At 59.2% G+C, this 21,739-nt stretch overlaps 6 protein-coding genes across 6 annotated transcripts in view; 2 read left to right on the forward strand and 4 right to left on the reverse strand.

Annotated features, from left to right (window-relative positions):
* PAN0_006d2925 (uncharacterized protein) overlaps window positions 1–1,352 on the reverse strand; it is a gene marked incomplete at both ends in the record, with an annotated part of 2,138 nt that extends 786 nt beyond the window's left edge. The window contains one exon of the mRNA XM_014801567.1: window positions 133–1,352. Within this exon, the coding sequence (XP_014657053.1) occupies window positions 133–1,352 (1,220 nt within the window). The remainder of the gene's footprint in view (window positions 1–132) is intronic.
* A 1,663-nt stretch (window positions 1,353–3,015) lies between these two features.
* Window positions 3,016–5,346, reverse strand: PAN0_006d2926 (galactose oxidase; the record flags this gene model as incomplete). Its single annotated transcript, XM_014801568.1, has 1 exon — window positions 3,016–5,346. The coding sequence occupies one exon, from the start codon at window positions 5,344–5,346 to the stop codon at window positions 3,016–3,018; it is 2,331 nt and encodes a 776-aa protein (XP_014657054.1).
* A 950-nt stretch (window positions 5,347–6,296) lies between these two features.
* On the forward strand, window positions 6,297–9,479 carry PAN0_006c2927 (uncharacterized protein; the record flags this gene model as incomplete). The annotated part of the gene is made up of 1 exon (XM_014801569.1): window positions 6,297–9,479. The coding sequence occupies one exon, from the start codon at window positions 6,297–6,299 to the stop codon at window positions 9,477–9,479; it is 3,183 nt and encodes a 1,060-aa protein (XP_014657055.1).
* A 127-nt stretch (window positions 9,480–9,606) lies between these two features.
* On the reverse strand, window positions 9,607–11,732 carry PAN0_006d2928 (uncharacterized protein; the record flags this gene model as incomplete). The annotated part of the gene is made up of 2 exons (XM_014801570.1): window positions 9,607–10,140; window positions 10,242–11,732. 2 exons carry the CDS (start codon window positions 11,730–11,732, stop codon window positions 9,607–9,609), a joined length of 2,025 nt encoding a protein of 674 aa, XP_014657056.1.
* Window positions 11,733–12,339: 607 nt separating this feature from the next.
* Window positions 12,340–16,838, reverse strand: PAN0_006d2929 (uncharacterized protein; the record flags this gene model as incomplete). Its single annotated transcript, XM_014801571.1, has 4 exons — window positions 12,340–15,252; window positions 15,586–15,682; window positions 16,027–16,158; window positions 16,336–16,838. The coding sequence occupies 4 exons, from the start codon at window positions 16,836–16,838 to the stop codon at window positions 12,340–12,342; spliced, it is 3,645 nt and encodes a 1,214-aa protein (XP_014657057.1).
* Window positions 16,839–17,512: 674 nt separating this feature from the next.
* Window positions 17,513–21,356, forward strand: PAN0_006c2930 (malate synthase A; the record flags this gene model as incomplete). Its single annotated transcript, XM_014801572.1, has 6 exons — window positions 17,513–17,557; window positions 17,658–17,909; window positions 18,299–18,361; window positions 18,628–18,872; window positions 19,479–19,673; window positions 19,739–21,356. The coding sequence occupies 6 exons, from the start codon at window positions 17,513–17,515 to the stop codon at window positions 21,354–21,356; spliced, it is 2,418 nt and encodes an 805-aa protein (XP_014657058.1).
* Between the last annotated feature and the right edge of the window lie 383 nt (window positions 21,357–21,739).

Consider the following 21,739-nt stretch of genomic DNA (forward strand, 5'->3'; position numbering starts at 1 on the left):
GGCTGGCTGTTGTCGCCGTTGTCGGCGGGAGCGTCCTTCGAAGCGTCGCTGTTGTCGGCGGGGGCCGAGCTGTCGTCGCCCTGAGGAGCGCCGGCAGACTGGTCGGCGTCACCGTTCTGGCTGGGAGCGTACGACTCCGGAGCGGCACCGGCACCGGCGCCAGCAGCACCGTTGGCGCTGCAGCCGAACTTGTCGAGGCCGTTGAAGCCGTTCTGCAGGTAGAAGTCGCAGCTGTTGTCCCAGCCAAAGTCGCACTCCTTCTTCTTGTTGCAGGCGTGGTCGGAGAAGTCCTTGGCGTCCTCGCTGCACTCCTCGTCAGAGCAGCCGACCTGCTTGGTGTCGATGCCGAACTGCTTCAGCGCAGAGCAGATGTCCTTGCGCTTGGCCTTCTTGTCAAAGCAAGGAGCAGTGTCAGCGTTGCCACCACCCTGCTTAGGGAAGGTAGGGCACTGCTTGCCACTGTCACCGTTGGAAGGAGCAGAGCCGGGCTGGCCCTCGGGCTGCTGGGGCTGCTGCTGAGACTGATCGGGCTGCTGGGGCTGCTGGGGCTGCTGCTGCTGCTGCTGCTGTTGCTGTTGCTGCTTCTGCTGCTTCTGCTGCTTCTGCTGCTCCTGCTGCTGGCGCTGCTGCTCCTGTTGCTGGCGCTGCTGCTCCTGCTGCTGTTGCTGCTGCTGCTGCTTCTGCTGCTCCTGCTGCTGCTTCTGCTGCTCCTGCTGTTGACGCTGCTGCTCCTCCTGCTGGCGCTGCTGCTCCTCCTGCTGACGCTTCTGCTCATCCTGCTGCTGCTTCTGCTGGTCAGCCTGCTGTTGAGCATTCTGAGGCTGGCCGCCGTTGCCGTAGCCCTCGGGCTGGGGCTGCTGGGGCTGCTGAGGAGCGTTGTTGGGCTGCTGGGGCTGCTGCGAAGCGTCGCCTTGGGGCGGCTGGGGCTGCTGCGAAGCGTCGCCCTGAGGCTGCTGGGGCTGCTGGGGCTGCTGAGAGGCGCCGTTGCCGTAGTCCTCCGGCTTGGAGCCGTCGTCGGCGGGCTTGTCGGCACCCGAGTTGTCAGCATCGGCGTTCTTGTCACCGTTGTAGTCCTCGGGCTTGGCAGCATCATCGCCACCAGCACCCGGGTTGGAGACGTCACCACCGCCGTTAGCGCCAGCGGCATCGGCATCCTGGTTGGAGCCAGCATCGTAGGCGCCGTCGCGGCGGAAGAAGCGGTTGGCGAAACCAAAGCCACGCTTCTGGACAGCGGCGTCGTCGCGGCGGGCAAGGCGGACGGGGCGCTTGGAGAGGTCGGCCTTGGCGTCAGCAGCCGAGATGGCGGCGCTGACGACGACCAGAAGGGTCACGAAAGAGGCCTGGATCTTCATGTTGAAAGAGAGTGTGGGGATTGAACGCTTTCCAGAAGATTCAATATGGGAAGACGAGAAGAGGGTGGTTGATCTTGTGAGGCTTGCAAAACAAGAAGAGGATGGTTTGGTCCAGGATATGAGAGTTCGGGCTCGGACAGGCTGCGTCTTATACCCCTCGGGCTAGATCAGACTCGAAGCGGCGGCTGGAGAGGCGGCGCACGCAGCCCCAAAATGGAAGGAGCGACCGTGCAACTGCCTTGAGCAGAGCGATGTGCTGGCGGTGACCCCACTTCATTTGCGAAGATGGCCAAGGTAACGAAGCGACGTCGACGCCACGACGCCAGTTGTAAGCGGGCAAGGCGAAAATCTGGCACCGACTGAGCCGTGCAACTGGTGGTGGTCGCCCTCACAGGGTCTTCGTTAGGCAGAGACCCACTTCATTATCATTGAAGCAACGAGGTGGGAAACTACGGGCGCCTCTTGACGGTGGGACCAGGATCAGTGAGATGAGTTTGATGCACGGCTCGGCACTGCCACAACCCAGGGTGGGTTCGTGCGCCATCATTCGGCGTGCAGTCCAAGCGTTGGTCTGTGCTCCAGGCATGTTACTGAGCAGCTTCGGCGATCAAAGCCACGCCGTCGTGTGTCCTAGAGCGGTATCCTAATGGTGGCGCTGCTGTCTGACGTGAGCCCGGCTTGATCCGGAGCACGGTATGGATTTTGTGTTGCCGGATTTGAGAGAGCCAGTGTATGGAATGGACTCGGCTCTTCTTGGTAAGCATCGGTGGGCCGCATAGCACGATTTGTCGTCGCAGAGCGATCACATCAATACATCGCTGTGGGCTGGAGCGGTAGCCTCGGCAGTCAAGACCACTCCATGGGTGAACTCGAAGGGCGCTCGACTCAGGCATTTTCCGCACAAGAGTGCCGTATCGATCATGGCAGTCCTCACCAGATCCAGCCGGGATATGAAGTCAAGTGGCGAGAATCGCTGACGACGGACTGCATCTTTGTCACATCGCGACACCGTCCCGTCGGCTGCATAAGCCCACCAAGAAGCGTGGCAAAGAAAGCCGAGCGCTTCACGATATTGATAGGGATGCCAACGTCAGAGCAGAGGTTACGGCCACTGTCGCCGGCTATTGCTGAGCAGGCGCAACATACAATGCATTGTCCGCATGGCGATTGTGCGCCAATGTCGACAGGAGTGACACGCGCGTTCTGGTCCTGGTTGGGTGGGCGGCTCACCCGCTCCCGTGCATGTGATGGACGGATGATGTCGTTGTCGCCGCCCATCATGCATGTCCAAGGCAACCCAGATGCGAGATTGACTTGACAGCAAGCTCTGTCTTTTCTTTCAACCTCAGCGTCCCTCGAATGAGCATCCTTGCACGCCGACACGCAGTTGGTGGGCGAAAAGACGCCTGTTTGCACTTTGCGAGAATCGTGCCGATCAGAAAGTCGCCGAAAGCGCCTTCTCACCGAACGCCGGACGAATGATCGGGCTGCGTTCTTTGTGGCCCAATATGGCATGCGTTTATTGCGTGCAAGAAGTGTGACCAAGGAATTATTGCTGAACGCAATTCGGGTCTCGCTGTGGGTATAGGGGTGACGTGACTTGCCTGCCTGCAGAACGGTGCGATACACGCCGACATTGCGTCCAGCGCAACGCGGGCGTGCATCATTCCTCGTCGTCGAGCTCGACACTGAAGCTAGTGATCTGCGGCAGGTACGCACATGCAGCCAGGTCCAAAAAGTGCAGATCGTCAAAGATGTCTTTGCCGTCGAAGCCTCCGTGCACAAAGAGCCTCGAGTCTCTGAGCCATGCCTGGTGATAGCCTCGGCCCTGTGGTTTCTTGCCGCACACCTTTCTCGGCTCCCACTGCAGGTTGACGAGATTGAGGGTCAGCAGCTCCGATGTGTAGGTCTTGCTGTCGTGTCCTCCGAAGATGAAAAGGTAGGAGCCGACTTGGGTGGCGGTGTGACCGAGGCGGTTGTGGATCTCCTCTGTCTTGACTTGATACCAGGTCTGTGTGTCAAGTCTGAGGATGTGGATGTCGTTGAAAGACATGTGGCCATCACTTCCACCGATCACGATGAGCTTGCCGTCGACGAGGTTGGATGTGTGGTAACCGCGTCCGATGGGCACCTTGCCACTACACTCCATCTTTCGCCATTCGAGACGCGAAAGATCGGTGACGTCGAGGGTGTGAACGTCATTGAGGGCACCAACACCATTGCCTCCACCGAAGATGATGAGCTGTCCTTCGTAGTAGTTGCAAGTGTGCGCTCGTCTCGGGCTCGGGGCGGTGCCCCCTATTTCCGGCTTGGACCAGCGCAGGGAAACGGTGTCGAACACGAACAGATCGTTGAAGTAATGGGGGCCATCTCCTCCAGCGAACACGAAGAGACGCTTGTTGACCATGGTAGCGGAGTGAGCGCGTCGAGCCGGCGGGATGTCGCCAGTGACCTTTGGCTTGGACCAGCACATGGTCTCCGTGTCAAAGCACCACAGATCGCGGAAGCAACCACGATTGTCGCAACCCCCAAAAAGCCACAAGACCTCGTCGCAGAGATTGGCAGTGTGTGCACGAAAACTTCGTCGCGGCACGCTGCCGTGGACGGGTGCCTTGGACCAATACATGGCTGGAGGGGGTGCCGGCCTGACACCTTGCGCGGACGGCAGCTGGGGCAAGACGCGATGTGTGGTCTTCAGCGATCGGCCGGCGGGATTCGTGGCGTCTGGGCGATTCGAGGACGATGCTGTCGTTGCCGTATCGCGGGTGCGGCTGGATCCGGGTCTTCGGATGGTAGATTGGCTTGCTTTGTCTCTGGCACCTTGGTCGCGGCGTTCGGCGTGCTGAGGCTTGTGCTCGGCCTTCTGCGATGCGGAAAGCAGATCGGATCCGCCGGGCGTTTTTCCCGGTTGAAGCAAGTCACCGTTGCTCCTAGAGCGGTGCACGCTGCCATCGTGGTAGTGATCGTCGACGTGAGAGGGAAGCTGGGTGGCGGCAGAGACAGATTGACTCTCTGAGCCGCCGATTTGCGGCAGTCCGGGCACCTCTGCTTGGACGCTGGGCCGGTCTGGAGCAGTCGACGACGGCGCATTGGAGGTGGAAGTATAGTGGCGTTCCGTGCGATCCGATGCTGTTGGATAGGCGCTGCTTGCCGAGAAGGTGGTGTCGTTGGGATGCCATGCCGATTCGGAGCTTTCGAATCGAGAAGCAGCATTAGCAGCAGCGGCCAGAGACTCGTTCGGGTTGGCATCGGCCACAGAAGGGGATCTCGAGATGCGCGAGGTGGAAGCGTCGTAGACGGGGTCCGCGGCCGAGCGCCCCAGCACCTCCATAGCGTCGGTAAGACCCGCGACAGCGTCGTTATGACCGACACTCTGCTGTCGAGTCTGGAAAGCCAAAGGTGCACCGTTGCGCGCATGCTTAGCAGCACGAGATAGCGAGATGTTGCGATGATGTCCCTCCGAGGTTGATCCGTCAGCTTGAGCGTGGGAAAGTCGGGACTGTTCAATCACGGAGGGCGTCGAAGCTTCGTCGGCAGATTCTGCGCTGAGATCGGGTGCTGCATTGAAGCCGTAGGATCCTCCGAACGAATCCTTGTGGTTCAGGCTACGGTTACCGCGGGTGACGTAGGACCTGCGCATCGAGCTGTCTGCGGCGGCCGATGCGAGCGGTGCAGTGGAGGCATCGTTGTGGCTGGCAGAGCGCGATGAAAAGGATGCCAGCTCTTCATGCGCCTCGCTGCTCGCGGGGCTCTGTGAGGTTCCGGTGCTAAAGGAAGACTGGTTCTGCAGGCGCGAAGCCGTGAATCCGTGCGAAGGGATGTAAGTGCGAGCTGCGGCGTAATCTCCCTGCTGATGAGGCGTCGATGCGCCGGAGGGTGGAGTCACATCACCGGTGCCGGACATGTTGCGAGCCAGTGGTTGTGAATGCGAGATGTTCATGCCGAGCACTTGGACTGAAGTCGGATCACGACCGTCCTGCGTATTCCTGCTCATCGCTGGAGAAAGGGCAGGCGCCGTTGAATGCAGTGAGCCTGGATCAGCAGCGACGAGCTTTGAGGCGGAATCCCCCTTGAGAACGTACGAGAGATCGAGACGGCTTCTCCGATACGCACTTCGTTCCGAAAGAGAGCGGTGGAACAGGAGGCGACTGTGCTGATGCAGTGTGTTTAGGTGACGATTCGGATGTACCGTCGACGTTACCGCTGCGACTCGTCTGTGGAAGCGCCGTGATTGTCGGTCGATCCGAGACAGTGCTCCAGAGTCTCAACCAAGGACGTAGACTCGAGGCACTGCGAGGCACTGCGAGACACTGCGAGACCTGCTGATCGATGCTGAGAACTCGATAGGCGCGAGGTGGTGTGTTGGAGGAATATGCGGCGGTCTCGGGAGGCGTGTGCAGCTTGGCCGTCGCGTGAAGCCAAGGCGCGAAGGGTCCATCTGGCGCTCGCTTCGCCTGCCCGCTGCTGACTGCTGTTGCCTGAAAATCACAATTCGCTGCTGACCGTGCGCGCCGGCGCCGCGTGTCGCCTTCGGCTTGGTAGGCATATCCATCGTCATCCGCTCAGCATCAAGTCAGCATGGATGGCAGGTCCAGCTCTTTGATCAGCCGGCTGACCTCGACATCGACTTGGCCGGATTACTCGCCGGCAGCAGGCCCGCCACAGAGGCCACCGTTCCAGGCGCGGATCTGAAACCCCAAACGGATCCGAATCGGGGCCGATTCGCACTTCTTCGCAACACGCAAAGCTTGCGGCCGCGTTGAAAAAACACCCTCATTTTTTGGACATTCTTAATTGTTAATATTTGATTTCTGAGCGGCGTACATAGTGCACCTGCGAATGGACGCTGATATCAGCGTCTCAGCGCATCCTCGATCAACCGCCTGGCGGCTAGGCCTCTGCTGCTGTACTCAAATTAACAGAAAATCAACTTGAATCTGCAAAATGAGAAGGTGTCGAAGCGCGTGCCACGCTTGCGCCCTCCACCAGAACAACACCCAAGCAGATGCGTCCTCACGAAGAACGCAGTCCAGCACCATCGGCAATCTCCAGGTTCCTTCGCGACGCTCTCCCGGCCAGCGCTACGTCGTGTCGGTCTCCAGCGACATGAGTGCGGCCTACTCGAGTTCCTCTCGTGCGCTTGCTTTCCTCTCCGAGACTTCCGAGGATGCCATCGCCGCGCTCAAAGGTCTCGTGGGAGGTGTCGGCTCTGCCAAGTATCTCGACACCTCCGAGGACAAACTCTCCACCATCGCGACTCAGATCGACTCCAGCAGAGATGAAGACCGCATTGCAGCCCTCACTCGCATCGTCGCCATGGTCTCCAAAGGCCGCGACGCCTCTTCTTTCTTGCCGGCCGTCCTCAAGCTCACCTCTTGCGCCAACCTAGACGTGCGCAAGCTCGTCTATATTGTACTCTTGCGCTACGCCAACAGCAATCCCGACCTAACTTTGCTGAGCATCAACAGCTTTCAGCGGGACCTCTCGGATCCGAGCCCGCTCATCCGTGCTATGGCGCTCCGCGTGCTGAGCAGCATCAAGGTCGCCATGGTCTCGCCAATCGTGCTCATGGCGGTCACCAAGGCTGCTCGCGACCCGAACCTCTATGTACGCAAGATCGCGGCTCTAGCCATTCCCAAATGCCACTCCATCGACAAGTCGCAGCTCGAGTCGCTGCTCGAGGTTCTCGGCACACTCCTCGCGGATCGCTCTCCCTTTGTGCTTAGCGATGCGCTAGCTGCTTTCCAGCGCGTCTGTCCAAACGACTGGCATCTCATCCACCCCAACTATCGCAGGATCTGCCACGCGCTCTCGGACATGGACGAATGGGGCCAGATTACAGCCATCGAGGTCTTGTCGCGATACGCGCGATCAAACCTGCCCAGACCAAAGGTGGAGGAGAGGTCGATGCCAGAACACGCCGCTATCGGCCCGTCGCAGAAGCTCGAGAAAGACAGCACTGCCAAGCCACATCAAACCGAGGAAGCTCCAAACTCGAGCAAAAGACGCCATGATGTCGACGGGCTCGAGGCATTTCTGTCCAGCAACGCTGCCATCACCCCGCCTTCCTTAGCGGCACGAAGCAAGGACTCCAAGTCATCGACCGTGTCCCTTCCCATCGTCAGCCCATCCTCCGATCTAGATCGCGATCTTGAGCTGTTGCTCGGAAAGTCTCAAGCTTTGCTGCACAGTCGGAATCCCGCTGTGGTGCTCGCGGTGACGAGGCTGATCTTCTATCTCGCACCGACGCAAGATCATCGCATGCTCACACGGCCTCTGGTGCGCCTCTTGCGATCCTCGCCCGACGTGTCGTACTTGGTGCTTCTCAACATCCTAGCCATCTCCCGCCACGACCCATCTCTGTTTGCACCGTTCACCACTTCCTTCCTCCTTGGCGCATCGCACGAGGAGCCAAGCTTCCTGTCTTTGCTCAAGCTCGACCTCCTCGTCCTGCTGTGTAACGCCAGCAATTGCAGCTTGGTCTTGGCGGAGCTCGGCGCGCACATACAATCAGCAGACGCGGCCGTCTCCGCTCACGCAGTCGCATGCCTAGGCGAACTCGCGCTCGTCAAGAAGCTCGATGCGAGCTCTGCCTGCTTGTCCATGTTGCTCGACTTGCTACGAAGGCGCAAGTCTGGACCCCGTGTCCACGATTCCACCGTTGCACGTGCGGTCCTCGAAATCAAGAACCTCCTTCAGCTTTCGCCTGACTTGGCCGCTCTGGATGCTGCCCCGGAATCGCGCAGGACGTCGGCCATCGTATATCGCCTGGCCGCCCTTCTGTTTGGTACAACGCCAAAGCCCAACCCGGCCGAGAAGTCGAAGCGCAAGAACGTCAAGCCCAAAGTAGTCGGCAAAGGTGCCATCCTCCATCCGGAAGCACGAGCAAGTATCCTCTGGCTGCTTGGCCAACACGCGCGCCAATCCATCTCGATCTCGACATCTTCCAGTGCAGACGGCAAGAGGGAAGAGACTCGGACGCTGGCGGAGCTGGTCGTGCCAGACGTCCTCCGCCGCTGTGCGGTCAACTTTGTCAACGAGTCATCTGCCGTCAAACTTCAGATCTTGACCACGTCCAGCAAAGCGTTCGCATTCCTACCGACTGTCTTGGTGCCGACGCCGGGAGCTACCTCGGCGGACCAGGGCAGGTCGGAGCAGCTCATGTCCGCGGTCACAGTGCTCCACTTTTATCTCCTCAAGCTCGCACGCTACGACGCCGACTTCGACGTGCGTGATCGTGCTCGCTTCCTCAAAGGACTCACTGCGCCCCTGGCAGCAACGCAGTCCCCATCCCCTGCAACGGAGGGCGACAAGGCGGCAAAGTCACAAGAGGACTCGATCCAAGCAGCGATCGAGTTGGCTGCGCGCAGCTTTGGCGAGACTGTCAGCGAGGACGATGCTGATCTGAAGGGCGTCCGGCTGCGCCGGGAGCAGGTGATCCATGTGCTGTTCGAAGGCAAGGCCTCGCTCGACCTTGCCGCATCAAGTGCCAGCGAAGGTAACGACGAGGCGGTTCCTTCACATGGAGACCCTTACAAAGCATCAAGCAGGGACTCCGACGGTCCCGAGATCGCCTCTCTCTCGCTCGTCCTCGGGGGCAAGCTCATCAAGGGCTGGCTCAACACCAAGCTGCCCGCATGGACCGAGCAGCCGACGCCGGCCTCCCTTCGCGAGCCTCCTTCCGTCTCGACACCATCGCTTCCGACACTGCAAGGAACCTCGCTGTCCAACCTCAAATCGTTCTCATCCAGCGACTTCACGGGCAACTCACCGCGGGCGTCGACACCCGTCATTCTCACTCCAGGCAAAGGTGCCGGCACTCCATCGTCACGCGTCAGCGGTAACGCCACGCCTACCGAGCTAGACGCATCCGCCGCCACAACACAGACACACCAAAAGTACAAGGATCTCGATTCGTTTCTCGATGAAAGTGACGACGAACAGGAAGCGGCAGAGTTGCATCTGGACGACTCGGCTCCTGAAGATGACGACTTCGTCGCCGAAGAGCGTTGGGATGACGACGATGCCGAGGTCGATTCGGATGACGAGGAAGAGGACGAGGACGAGGACGAAGAAGACGACTCTGCGGAAGGCGAAGCTGCTTCTGATGATGAAGAGAGCGAGTGATCTGTCATGCATTGCAATATCGATCGCTAGTTGATTCACTACTTCGCTACACCGACCAGACCCTGCGTGCAGCCTTGAGCTGAATATGGAGTTGACAATCGAGGCGGATGACTCGAGCTGGACGGAATCAGCGGCGCGATCGATGCCCCTCGGCAGGACTCTCGCGGCCGCGGACTTGTCTGGTTGTTGCCAAGCCAACTGGACTGCCTTCGCCTTTGCGCGCTTTGTGCCCTGCGTCGGTGGATGAGCGACCCTTCGAACCAATGGGCTTCCAAGCTGGCGTGGAGGCGGCAAGATTGGACTCGGGGAAAGGAGGCGGCGGCATCAGCCACTCGGGCTTGAGGGCAATGTGATCACCGGTTTGGCGTGGTCGACGCGAAGTGGTGTACTCTTCGCAGAGTCGCAACAGCATGGCAGCTGAGGCATGCACCTCCTCCGGGAGGCGGCGAGCATCACCAGCCAAGTCCATCAGTGCCCGAAGATGCGCTTTGACATCACGTGAGAACGATGCTGCCGCGCAAGATGACAAAGTGAGAGTCAACTCGCAATGGTGAGCTGCTGCCAAGAGAGCTTCGGCCGCAAGGACGAGACATGCATCTCGAGCTTTCTGCTCGGCTTCCTTGAGCGTAGGTACGCCAATGGTTCCTCCAACGTCCACTTCCTGGACCGGCACATCTGACGGGGCAATTAGACTTGTACGTCAGTGATGATATTCCAGCACAAGCACAAGCACAAGGCGGGCAGCTCCAGCTTCCTACTTACCATCAATGCGCGTGAGATCACTCCCAACATCTCTTGAGCATGAGACTCTGCGGAGAAGCCAAGCTCCACAGGACAAAGCCTTTCTGCTGCCAAGATCCTTGCAGCCAAGTTGGCTGTGGAGCGAAAGAATGCTACCTGCTGAGCTGGGGAGAAGTACTGCAGACACTCTTCTGCTGCTTGAGCATTGGATTGTGCCGGCAGAACGCAGAAGAAGTACCTGATGGAGTCTTCCAGTTCTTCGATGAAGACCTTAGAGGCCGAAGGCTTGGTCTGTGCACGGGAAAGGACTTTGGAAGTACTGCCGTCCAATGCGGTCTGAACAAGTCTCTCGAAGTGAGCGAGTCCACCCTTGATGAATGTTGGGGGAGCAAAAGCCAGGTTTACAATAGTTTCGATCCTGACTGACTCCAGAACTGTGTTCGGCTTGGTTGGATATTTGTAAGTGCCGCCCTGCACCATAAGCGCCAAGCACAAGTGCCACAAAAGTGCTGCTTCGGCTGACTGCATGTCGCGGGCCAGTTGCTGGTCGGTCGGGGGCCCTTCTGGGTCGAGCCAGATATCCTGAAGAGAGGATAAGATGTCGATGACCTTTCCTATGTGGCTGGGGCCTGCGAGAGGCAGAACAGGCGCAAGCATCTGTGCAAGCTTGATCTCTTGGACAGGATCGCCTATGACAGTGGCCAATGCGTCACGGCCCTGGTCCGAGGTCAAGAAGTCTAGAATGAGGCTCTTGGGTGGCCCAGCGCAGTACTCGTCGACCATGACCTGCAAGCAGTCGGAGAGAGCCAGGTCCATATGCTTAGCTAGCATCTCGTTGATGATGTCATGGTCTCTGGGACCGTGAATGAGCAGCAGCTGCACAAGTTCCGAGCAGTTCCTCTTCACAAGGCTGTGGTCGCTGGAGCTCAGAGTTGTGAGCGCCTGATAAGCTTCTTCACGTGCCTCGTAGCAAGGCACAGTGCAATAGCCCAGAACAATGTCTTGGACCCCGCACTTCACCGATGTGAGATCCTCTGGCTTGTCCATCTTGCCATTCACGTAGCAACCGATCAAGATGATGAGGCAAGCAACAGAGGTGTGCATTGCCCTGAGACCGCGGATCGCCCCGGGGCCCACATTTTGTAGCTCTGTGACGAGCTCGTGCAGGAGATCTGAATGCAAATGCTTCCATCCGTGATGGAGAGGAGCACCACTCGAGACAATGCGTTCGTCTGCTTTGCGCAGAAGGTAGTCAAGCTTCATTTCCTCGTCCGGGATCATTGACGGCTCATGCGACGCGAGGCCCGTCTCGCTGCGGGAAGGCAAAGGCGATTGTGGCGATAGCGTGGGCTCTGGCGATGGCATCGGTTCCGGCAACTGTCCCGGTTCGGATCCGGGACTGTGACCATTTGGTCCCGGTGCCGAACGCCGTCGGCCCCACCCGTTGTCCCGGATGCCGACCTGGTTGAAGGAGCTCGACGACTTCCTTGTCCGTCCGGAAGATCCCGTCATTCGCAGGAAAACGATGTGATGCTGGCCGTGCGCTGATCGACTCCGTGCCCAGGCAGCAGGCTATCTGGGAGTTTGTATCGATCCAAATTGGGAAGAATAGCGTGGTGGCGATCGATGAGGCCGTGTTGGGTAAGGTCTGCGAAGAGTGAGAGCAAGCTGGGGGATAGGGACGATGGCGTGTCGAAGAGATGGTGGTTGGTTCGAAGCATGTATCGACTGCGACTAGATGATCAGCCTGATGGCACATCCTGTCGTCTCGCGTCGCCTCTTGCACGCGAGCGCAAATGTGACTTCAGAAAAAGACTCTTGGCAAAACTCGCACTAAGATCACACTCTCAACCTTGGCGCATACAGTCCCTCATTTGCCTGGTTACGGTATTTGCCTGGTGATGTGTGAGAAATGAAGGAGCTGGGGCAGAGACGCGGCCCTTTGATCTATTGCAACGTCGATTCCCGTGGCGATGCGGCCCGTGCGCAGCGGGCTGGCTCTCGTTGCGTCGCAGCTTGGCGGGCACGACATCCGTATTGGTGACAAGGCAAAAACACGTAGGAGACCAATTTGAGTTGGCGATGCTGCACGTCCGAGTCTCTTTGCGCCGGGCTGAGTTTACTGTCCCTGCGGGCCAAGGTCGGGCTGGGCCGAGCTCGTGTTGCCGTTGCTTGCCATCGCGGGGCTCCTCGGGTCGTATCTATCCGCGCCAGCCGCACCGGGAGCTTGCTGAGAAGGTGCACCATAGCCATACGTGCTGTACGCATCACCGCCTCCAGCGTGACCGGGGTAAGCATGCGGTGGCACGGCGGATGCGTGCTGGCCGTGCATGCTATTCTGCATCGCGGCGCTGCTGCCAGGACCAGCAGCGTAGCCATTGTATTGCATGCTTGGATAGCCAGAGCCGTTCCACGCGCCTGCTGGGCCTGCACCGTACTGTCCATAGCCACCGCCGTAGCCGGGATAGGCTTGCGCATGCACGCCGCCTTGGCCAAAATGCAACGGCGGTGCAGGATACGCCTGTGAGCCGTTCCACGGCATGGCACCAGGTGCGTGAAGCGGCGCTGCTGAAGGGGGCGCGGGAGCGTAGCCGTGCTGCCAATGAGCCGCATAGGCAGGATTGTAATGGCCTGTTGGGGCCGGCTGCGATACGCCTGAACCACCAGGACTGTATGCGGCTCCCCGACCAGCTGTGTGGGGAGACGGCATGGCAGGCGAGGCCGGAGTGTTGGGTGTTGCTGGGCCGGATCCAGAGTACCAGGCGGGAGAAGCCTGGCTGGGATAGGAAGCAGGATTCGATGCGAGTCGGCTGGGCTGCGACGGCGAGCCCATCCCGCCTGCTGAAGCCGGAGCTCGATGCGGCGGCATCGGCGAGCCCGTCTTGGAAGTAGCAGCGACGGCTGCGGCTGCGGCAGCAGCGTCTATCGGCTTGGCAGGTAGATTGACGGAAGCTCCGCTAGACATCCTGCTGTGGCTCTGTCCACTTGGGTGGCCTTCAGCCGTGCCAACCCTGGATCGAGGCATGGACGAGAGCTCGCCCGTCGGATCTCGTCCAGGAGCAGACGGCCGGGGAGCAGAAGAGGAAGGTGGCTCTGCGATGAAACTAGGTCTGGAGGGCAATCCTGCCGATGGTTTAGGCGGAAGCGAAGCGATTCCGTGAGGGAAGGCAGGTCCGAGAGAAGCAGCGCTGGCGGGCGGAAGGGGGTTGGCCGGCTGGGCTTGACCAGCATTGCGCCTTGGACCCGCATTCGGGCCATTGTAAGCGCTCGTCATCGTGCTGCGCGCACCCGCTGCGCTCTGGGGCGGGCCTTGATGGAAGCTCGGTCCTGCCGGGCCGTGGTGAGGTCCAGATGTATGGTTGCCGGCAGCGGCGGCGTGCTGCTTTTGGCGCTTGTTGCTTCTATTCGAGTTGGAGGGAAGCGGGTTACCTTGCTCATCCACCTTGCCCGAACGGATGGCCTTGACACGACGCTTGGCTTCGGCCTCCTGCTCGTCGTCCGAATAGTCGATCTCGTCGTCAGCGACCTCTTCGTCCCACATGTTGCTTGCGTCACTGCCCTTCATGGAGCGCAGGAGCTGGGTGAGGACATAAGTGCTTTGGCCGGGGAGGTAGAAGACCGGGCGTCGAGTCTGGACGGCATCGCGGTCGATCGTGGCGGCCGAAGGGAAGCGGATCGAATACATGGGATTGTGGATCGAGCCGAACGTTTCAAAGACGAGGCCGAGCACCTGGCCATCGTCGAAGCAGAGCAGACTGCCTGTGTCGAGGACACTGTATTCGCCCTCGCGCTCACCTTGTCGACCGGTGCTGTCCACCGGAGCGGGATTGCTACTCGCTGGGTCTGACTTCGAAGTCTGCTGCACATCTTGCTCGACTACGACGACGCTGTCAACGATGGAGTGGACCTTGCCCAGCTTCCGCAGTGTTACTTTGTCCGTGTCCGACAGCATTCGAACAGCAGGCTGCTCGACCTCTGGGGCCAGGATCTCGTTCTTGGTCGCTGGCGCCGAGCTTCCGCCAGGGCCTCCACCTTCTTCGTCATCGTCGTCGGCCGCCAAAGCTTGGTCAGCATTGCCAGCGTTGTTTTCTGCGTCCTCGTCCTCGTCCTCGGATGAATCACTGCTGGAAGACTCGTCATCAGAGCTGGAATCGCTGTCGGAATCGCTTTCTTCGTCCGCGACTTTGTCGCGCTTAGCTGCCACCGATGGCGCCGACGCTGTTTGAGAAGCGTCCGCCTTCGGTCGGCGTGATACTAGACCAGAGAGCGAAGAGAGCGCTTTCTGCAAGAGCGTCTTTGTCTCTGGATGCTGGCTCTTTTCAGCAGCAGCCTTGGCCTCTTCGATACCGGAGCTGGTCTGTAGGAGGTCTTCGAGCTCCGCTTCTGCTTTGCGTTTCTCCCCACGCTGCTCGGTCGTGGGCGGCGCTGCGGAAGCTTCCATGTCGTCGTCGCCGAATCCAGGTGGAAGCGATTCGCGTGGCTGGCCCGAAGAAGCGCGTGCTTGAGCAACTAGTTCTCGCAATGCTTGCATCGATGCTGCAGAGTCTTGTGTTGCACCCGTACTGACAATGTGCTCCATGTCCGGTGGGACAAAGCTTTCGTCATCTTCCTTTGAAGTTGCGAGATCCGATACTTGATCCGCTGAGTGAGGCTCTCCAGCGGACTGATCATCCGAAATCTGGTCGATTACATTCGCAGCGTGATTGTCCGTGTCTGCTGATGGTTGAAGCGGCTGGGACGCGAGGACTTCTGAGGACAATGCTGGTGCGTCGACTGGAGCTCCTGCAGCCGATGTAGTTGTAAGAAGAGTCGTGTCGGTCGGTGCATCTACGACGGGCACATCCGCCTTCGTTGTAGCGTCCTTTCCCAATGAGCGCGTTTCCGTTGCGGTCACAGCATCCAAAAGTTGTTCGCCTGGTCCGTGATTGAGATCTGTGATGATGGCTTCATCAGCATGCCTTTCCGTTGGTGGGGCGACATGATCAGCCACGGCTTGCGTTTCTGCTATTTCTCCTTCCATCTTTTTGTCTGCCTATGGATAGCCCGCGACACTATTGCTAAGGCGCTATCGTTCGGCTTATGGTGAAGGATTGTGATGGGAAGGACGAAGAAGCGGCTCCGGTCGGTGCTGTTCTCAAAGCTCCGCATTTTTATGCTGCTTTCCTTTGACCCTTAAATTTTGTGTTTCCGCCAAAAATTCCGGCGCACGAAGCCGGATCTCGGGAAACGGCGCTGTGGACCCTTCCACGTTGTTGGTGGTGCCGACAGCACGAGCTGTTTCGCGCATGACCCTCCTGCCTTCAATTCACACATCTGTGTCCGCTGCAAGACCACATAGCCTTCACCTACAGCGCCCTGCCCTCACCTGGATCTTGCGAGAGTCGCCAACGTCCGGAAGCATTCGACTAGGCGTCATGGCCAGATCTTCCATCTTCTTCTCGCCCATCATGCTCGTCGCGCTGCTGTTATTGGGCACGGTTCGGGCACAGTTCTTCCAGCAATTCTTCGGAGGCAATGCGGGCGGATCGATGTTTGGTCAGCGGGAACAAGAGCCACCGCCGGTAAGTATGGTGTCTTGCGAGCTTTGACCAAGGCGCCGTGTCAGGTCTGACCCAACTTGCTCTTGTGAATGCGCCATGCTCGAATCAACTGCATCCTAACGGTACAGTCGGGCGACGCGAGCTGGTTTGAAGCAAGAGTGGATGCAGCTCAGTGTACGCAGTACCTGTGTCCTCGCACTCTCTCGTGTGTGGCCAAGCCATCGCACTGTCCATGTCCTTTCCCACAACAGATCCGATGCCCGTACAAAGACACCGACTCGCTGGCCAAGGACCAGGCCAAGCGAGCAGGAGGCAGCTTCGACGGCGTAAATGCCGAGCTCGATCTTGGCGGCACTTTCTGCATCTCTGCCGACAGCTGCGAAGAGGCCCACAGATTCCTACATGGAAAGGCATAGCGCCAATCAGGTGCGGGCTTGCAATACGACACCGGTTCACCCGTCCAACATTCACTGTGACACCTGACGCCTCCATGCGAGATTCTGATAGCCCGTAATATAGATTGAAGACGTTATGGAGGGGTATATGGGCGAAGGTGCTGAGAGATGATGTATCACGTCTTTCCTCGGTTCGGAAAGTTCTTTGCGATCAGTGCGGCAGCCTTCTTCTTGCGATCCTCGATAGCCTGCAGCTTGCGTTGACCTTCGGTAAGGGGTGCCTGGGCTGTGCAGCCATGGCTAATCGCAGATCGGTGCATCGCGCAGAAGAGCCCTTTGCACCGGTCGCATCTGGGCGCCGCATGCGTAAAGGTCCGTCGTGAACTGGACGGCAGGCCTGGATCCGAGGCTACCGTTCGGTTCTGTGAAAGAGGCGCCTGGACTTCGAAGCTGAGCTTTTTGCATCCTTGCTTCTGGCACGGCAGCCGACCTGATGAGCCCGAAGTTTCGATGCGTCGCAGAAGCTCATCGTCACTGAGCACCGTCGACTGGGCCTTTGCGCAGGCGTGCTGGTCGGGCAAGAAATGCGATTCGCAAAAGGTGGTGATGCAGAGCGGACAAGGGACTGGCAGGAAGGACAGCCGCCCGCATGTCTCCAGTGCACAATGCTCGCCGGTCTCCATGGCGCCCCAGTGGGATCTCGGAGTCACTGCAGGCTATGTTGATGCCGAGTAGACCATGACCGGACCGGGCGCCGCCTATGTCCGAATGCAAACGCTCGACCGAATTCTCGAAGTATCGATGATCGATGGACTTGTATGGAAGGTTGGAGCTCGGAGGCCTATGCCGCTTGCAGTAATTGCCGTTGACGAAACGATGGCAACATCAGATTCGCGGGAGGACGGAGGGTCAACTCGGACATCGGAGCAGCTTGGCGGCTATGCAAGGACCCTTCTCCTGAGTCTAACATAGCTTGGGGAAAATCGCCTAAAGTCCGAGTCCCACTCCGCCTCAGCAAGTGCGCAGGAGCTGTCATCGGGGGGTGGCGTGCTTTTGGAAGAGTGCGCTGCGCCGATCAGCCAAAATTTGGGCTTTTCCCAGCGAACGCCATGGACGAGCGGTGGTCCTAGCGCGCCGTGACTGACTGCGCGGTGACTGACCGGACACTCAGCCTCTTGGCTGAGCTGGACGGCGATTACTGTAGACGCAAGTGTTGGTTGGCCACGAGCAGAGTCTGCATGGCCGAAGTCAGAATGCACGTTGGGGCAAGGATCTCAGCTATAAAACTCACCTCCATCTTTGCTGTTGTCCACATAGATTCTCCCATCTTTACATCACCCCCACCGTATCTGTCACAATGGTTGTCAAGGCTATCGAGTCGTACGAGCAGTTCAAGAGCCTCGTAAGTATCTGTGCATCATGGCTCGAGACCAGATCCGTCGAGCAACGTCAACAGTCTCTGACTTTTCTTGCTTCGTTCTTGCACTTTGGCATGCAAACAGATCGAAGGTGACAAGCCCATCATCATCGACTTCTGGGCTACTTGGTGCGGTCCCTGCAGGGTCATCGGCCCCATCTTTGAGAAGATCTCGGACACCCCCGCCGGCGACAAGATCGACTTCTACAAGGTCGACGTCGATGCCCAGGAGAAGATCTCCGCCGAGGTCGGCATCCAGGCCATGCCCACCTTTGTGATCTTCCACAAGGGCCAGGCTGTCAAGAAGATCGTTGGTGCCAACCCCAACGCCCTCCAGGTAAGTACTCGTGCCATGGCACTATGATTCTGCATCTGTGCAGGCATGCTAGGCATGCTAGTTGCACGCGACCGTTTGCTTGAGCTTCTATTGACACCTTGCCTCCCTTGATTCTTGGATCTTCCCTTCCAATTCTTCCAGACTGGCATCACCGAGATTGCCAACGGTCTTTAAGGACGGCATGGCTCTCCTTGCTTTGCTGTCGTATTGACCGCCGCTTGTACCAGTGTTGTCTCAATACCAACTCTTTCTCGCCCACACGTTGTTTGGCATCCCTTTTGAGAACGCGTGGTGTTCCCGATTTCGCTGTAGTTCCAAGCCATCCACCTCCCGTGTGCGGCTATGGCTCAGCAACATGCGCGCACTACGATGCAACGCATCCATAACAGGACAATAGCGCATCTTTCTGGTCGATGCTCGCGGTGTATGTCGGCATCTCGCTGCTGTATGAGGTAGGCAAGTGCGCACTTGAATGGAAAGCATTGAGCAGCACGGACAGTGGTAGCGACGGCAGCGGCAAGATGCACCTCACGAAGAAATCGGGCCTCCCCAACGATCGGTAATCAAATCGGTGATGTTTCCCTACTATCGTACGAATCGCCCTCCTTCACGAATGACACGGCATTTCTGGTCGCGGAGTTGCCGGAAGTTGGGTCTCGTCCGGCCAAGGGTGATGCGAAAATCTCCGCATTTTCACGCGGGCGTCCTCCACATGCAGACGGCTTCCAACAGGCCAGGCCGGCACACTCGTGACCCTCTGATCCGGCAAGCGCGAGAGGGAAAGCGATCCGATCCGCACTTGGCTAGCCTTCTGACGTCGGCGTCGACCTCGGCTGCACAAGTGCGAAGGAGCAGCAGCAGGCATGCTACCGGATCCAACGGCCTAGACGGCCTCGCACTGGAGCTTTTGCGCCGCTTGGGGACGCACAAACCCCGCACTTGCCTCACCTACGACAGCTCACCGTAAGGTTTTGCCCCGTCCTAGGCTGCCATGACGCAGCGTGCGTGCTCTTCTCGTCAAGTAGAACTTAGAACGATGCTAATCAAGTCGAAAGTGTGCGTGGATGCCAGCTTGCCAGGGCGATAGCATAGCAGCAGCCAACGTGTGGGCGTGCGCTTTCAACTCTATCATCGGCGGGTGCGGAGGCTCGACGGAATGGATGCCAGGGTCGGGCGCGGCCCATAGAGCTGGAAGCGGGCGAGCAGTCGATCGGAAGGGACGTTATTTCCACTTGGCCCGGCCACAAATTCTCCACAAATTCTAAAGGCCAACTGCAGCACGGGCGGTGGACGGTAGGAGGGGTGGAGGTCTGGCGCCCGTGCGGCAGTCTCCCCTCTCTCCGCATACTGGCGCCCATTTCACGCTCTGCTCGAGGCAACCTGCAGAACCGGCTCTCAGGCGCTTGAGCGGCCGAGTTGGCGCTCCCACTGCCCGGTTGCGGTAGGATGCAGGCCGGAAGCCTTGAGCTTTTTCTCCACACTTGCGCGCCAACGAGGCAGCGACTGCCGCTGAAACCACGCTCGCACATCCACGCTCCTGCCCGAGCTTTTGCGATCGGCGCATCCCAGCCCAAGCAGACGGCCAGAGTATATAGACTTCTGCATCGACCGACCTCGCGTGCGTCTCATCTTCCCACCAACTATCCTGGCGTCATCACTCCCAGCGCCTCCTCTTTCTGTTCTCCTTATCTCCAAGGATCTCCACCCCATCGCAACCACCAAAAACTTCATCCATAATGTCCGTCGAAGGCGTCCGCGTGCTCGGTAGGTATTTCTCGAAATCTGGCTTTGGACTGCGACCTCAATCGGCTCTGTGTGCGTTCGCAAAGAACTGACCATCTTCTCGCTGCTGCCTCTGCCATTCTCTTCCGATCAACAGGCAAGATCGAGGGGGACCAGGCATCCATCCTCACCCCCGAGGCCCTCAAGTTCCTCGCTGTCCTTCACCGCTCCTTTGACAGCACCCGTCAGTCGCTGCTCAAGGCCCGTCAGCTCCGACAGGCTCGATTTGACGGCGGCGCGCTGCCCGACTTCCTTCCCGAGACCGCTCACATCCGAAACAACCCTACCTGGCAATGCGCTCCCCCCGCACCCGGTCTGCGTGACCGCCGTGTGGAGATCACCGGTCCCGTTGACCGCAAGATGGTGATCAATGCGCTCAACTCGGGTGCCTACACCTACATGGCCGACTTTGAGGACTCGACCTCGCCCACCTGGGCCAACCTGATGGACGGCCAGGTCAACATGCGTGCCGCCATCAACCGCAGCATCGACTTCAAGGTGAACAACAAGGAGTACAAGCTTAAGCCCCAGGGCCAGACCGCCGTGCTGCTCGTGCGTCCCCGTGGATGGCACCTCAACGAGGAGCACATTGTCGTCGACGGCAAGCCCATGTCCGGCTCGCTCGTCGACTTTGGTCTCTACTTCTTCCACAACGCCCACGAGCTCGTCCGATCCGGCTACGGCCCTTACTTCTACCTGCCCAAGATGGAGAGCCACCTCGAGGCGCGTCTTTGGAACGACGTGTTCAACCTCTCGCAGGACTACATCAAGATGCCCCGTGGCACCATTCGCGGCACCGTGCTCATCGAGACCATCACTGCCGCCTTTGAGATGGACGAGATCCTCTACGAGCTGCGCCAGCACTCTTCGGGTCTCAACTGTGGTCGATGGGACTACATCTTCTCGTTCATCAAGCGCCAGCGCTACAACCCCGGTTCCATCCTCCCCGACCGTGCGGCCGTGACGATGACGGTGCCCTTCATGCAGGGCTACGTCAACCTGCTCATCCAGACTTGCCACAAGCGCGGTGTCGCTGCCATCGGTGGTATGGCTGCGCAGATCCCCATCAAGGACAACCCGCAGGCCAACGACGCCGCCATGGAGAAGGTGCGCGCCGACAAGCTGCGCGAGGTGCAGGCTGGCCACGACGGCACCTGGGTTGCGCACCCTGCTCTGGTCAAGATTGCGCTCGAGATCTTTGACAAGAACATGCTCGGCCCCAACCAGTACCACGTGCGCCGCGAGGAGGTCAAGGTTTCGGCGCTCGACCTGCTGAACTCGAACGTGCCCGGTCAGATCACCGAGGCTGGTGTGCGTGCCAACGTGGCGGCGCTGCTCGTGTACTGCGCCAACTGGCTCAACGGTCTCGGCTGTGTGCCCGTTGCCAACATGATGGAGGATGCTGCCACGGGTGAGATCTCGCGTCTGGGTCTCTGGTCGTGGGTGTACCACAAGCAGAAGACGGCCGAGGGCAACGCGATCACGCCTGCCTACGTCGACCGCATCCTGGACGAGGAGGCGGCCAAGGTGTCCAAGATCGGCGCCAGCGTCGAGAAGGCCAAGCGCTACATTGCCGACCAGGTGCGCGCCCCGGCGCCGGACGAGTTCCTCACCACCGCCCTCTACTCGCACCTGCCTCACCAGCACGCTCCTGCCCGCATCTAAGGGGTGCGAGCGGGTCGATGTCGTCGTTTGTGCCCATCAACGCGATGTCACCATCTCGATTCCGTCTCTTGTAATGTATGCAACGCAACGTGTCTTTCCGGTATCTTCGACTTCTCTTGCTTGCACGTGTGTGGACACGTGTGTGAGACCCTCAATCACGGCCTCTCAACGGACACGGCTGTGTCGGCGGAGCTCGTTGAATGCTCGTCAGCCTGGACCTCGGTATGAAGGATCGTAGGGTCGCATATATCGCCCTGTGTTAGATCGACATACATGGGAGTTCTTGATGCAGGCATGCATGTCAGGCGAGGTCTAGACTCGGTCGCGGTCTCGACCCTGAGCTGGCCGGTGCGCCCTCGCCTGAGTCCGGGGCGCGAAAGCAG

Source organism: Moesziomyces antarcticus, assembly GCF_000747765.1.
Source record: "Moesziomyces antarcticus DNA, scaffold: scaffold_v10006, strain JCM 10317, whole genome shotgun sequence".
Taxonomy (NCBI): domain Eukaryota; kingdom Fungi; phylum Basidiomycota; class Ustilaginomycetes; order Ustilaginales; family Ustilaginaceae; genus Moesziomyces; species Moesziomyces antarcticus.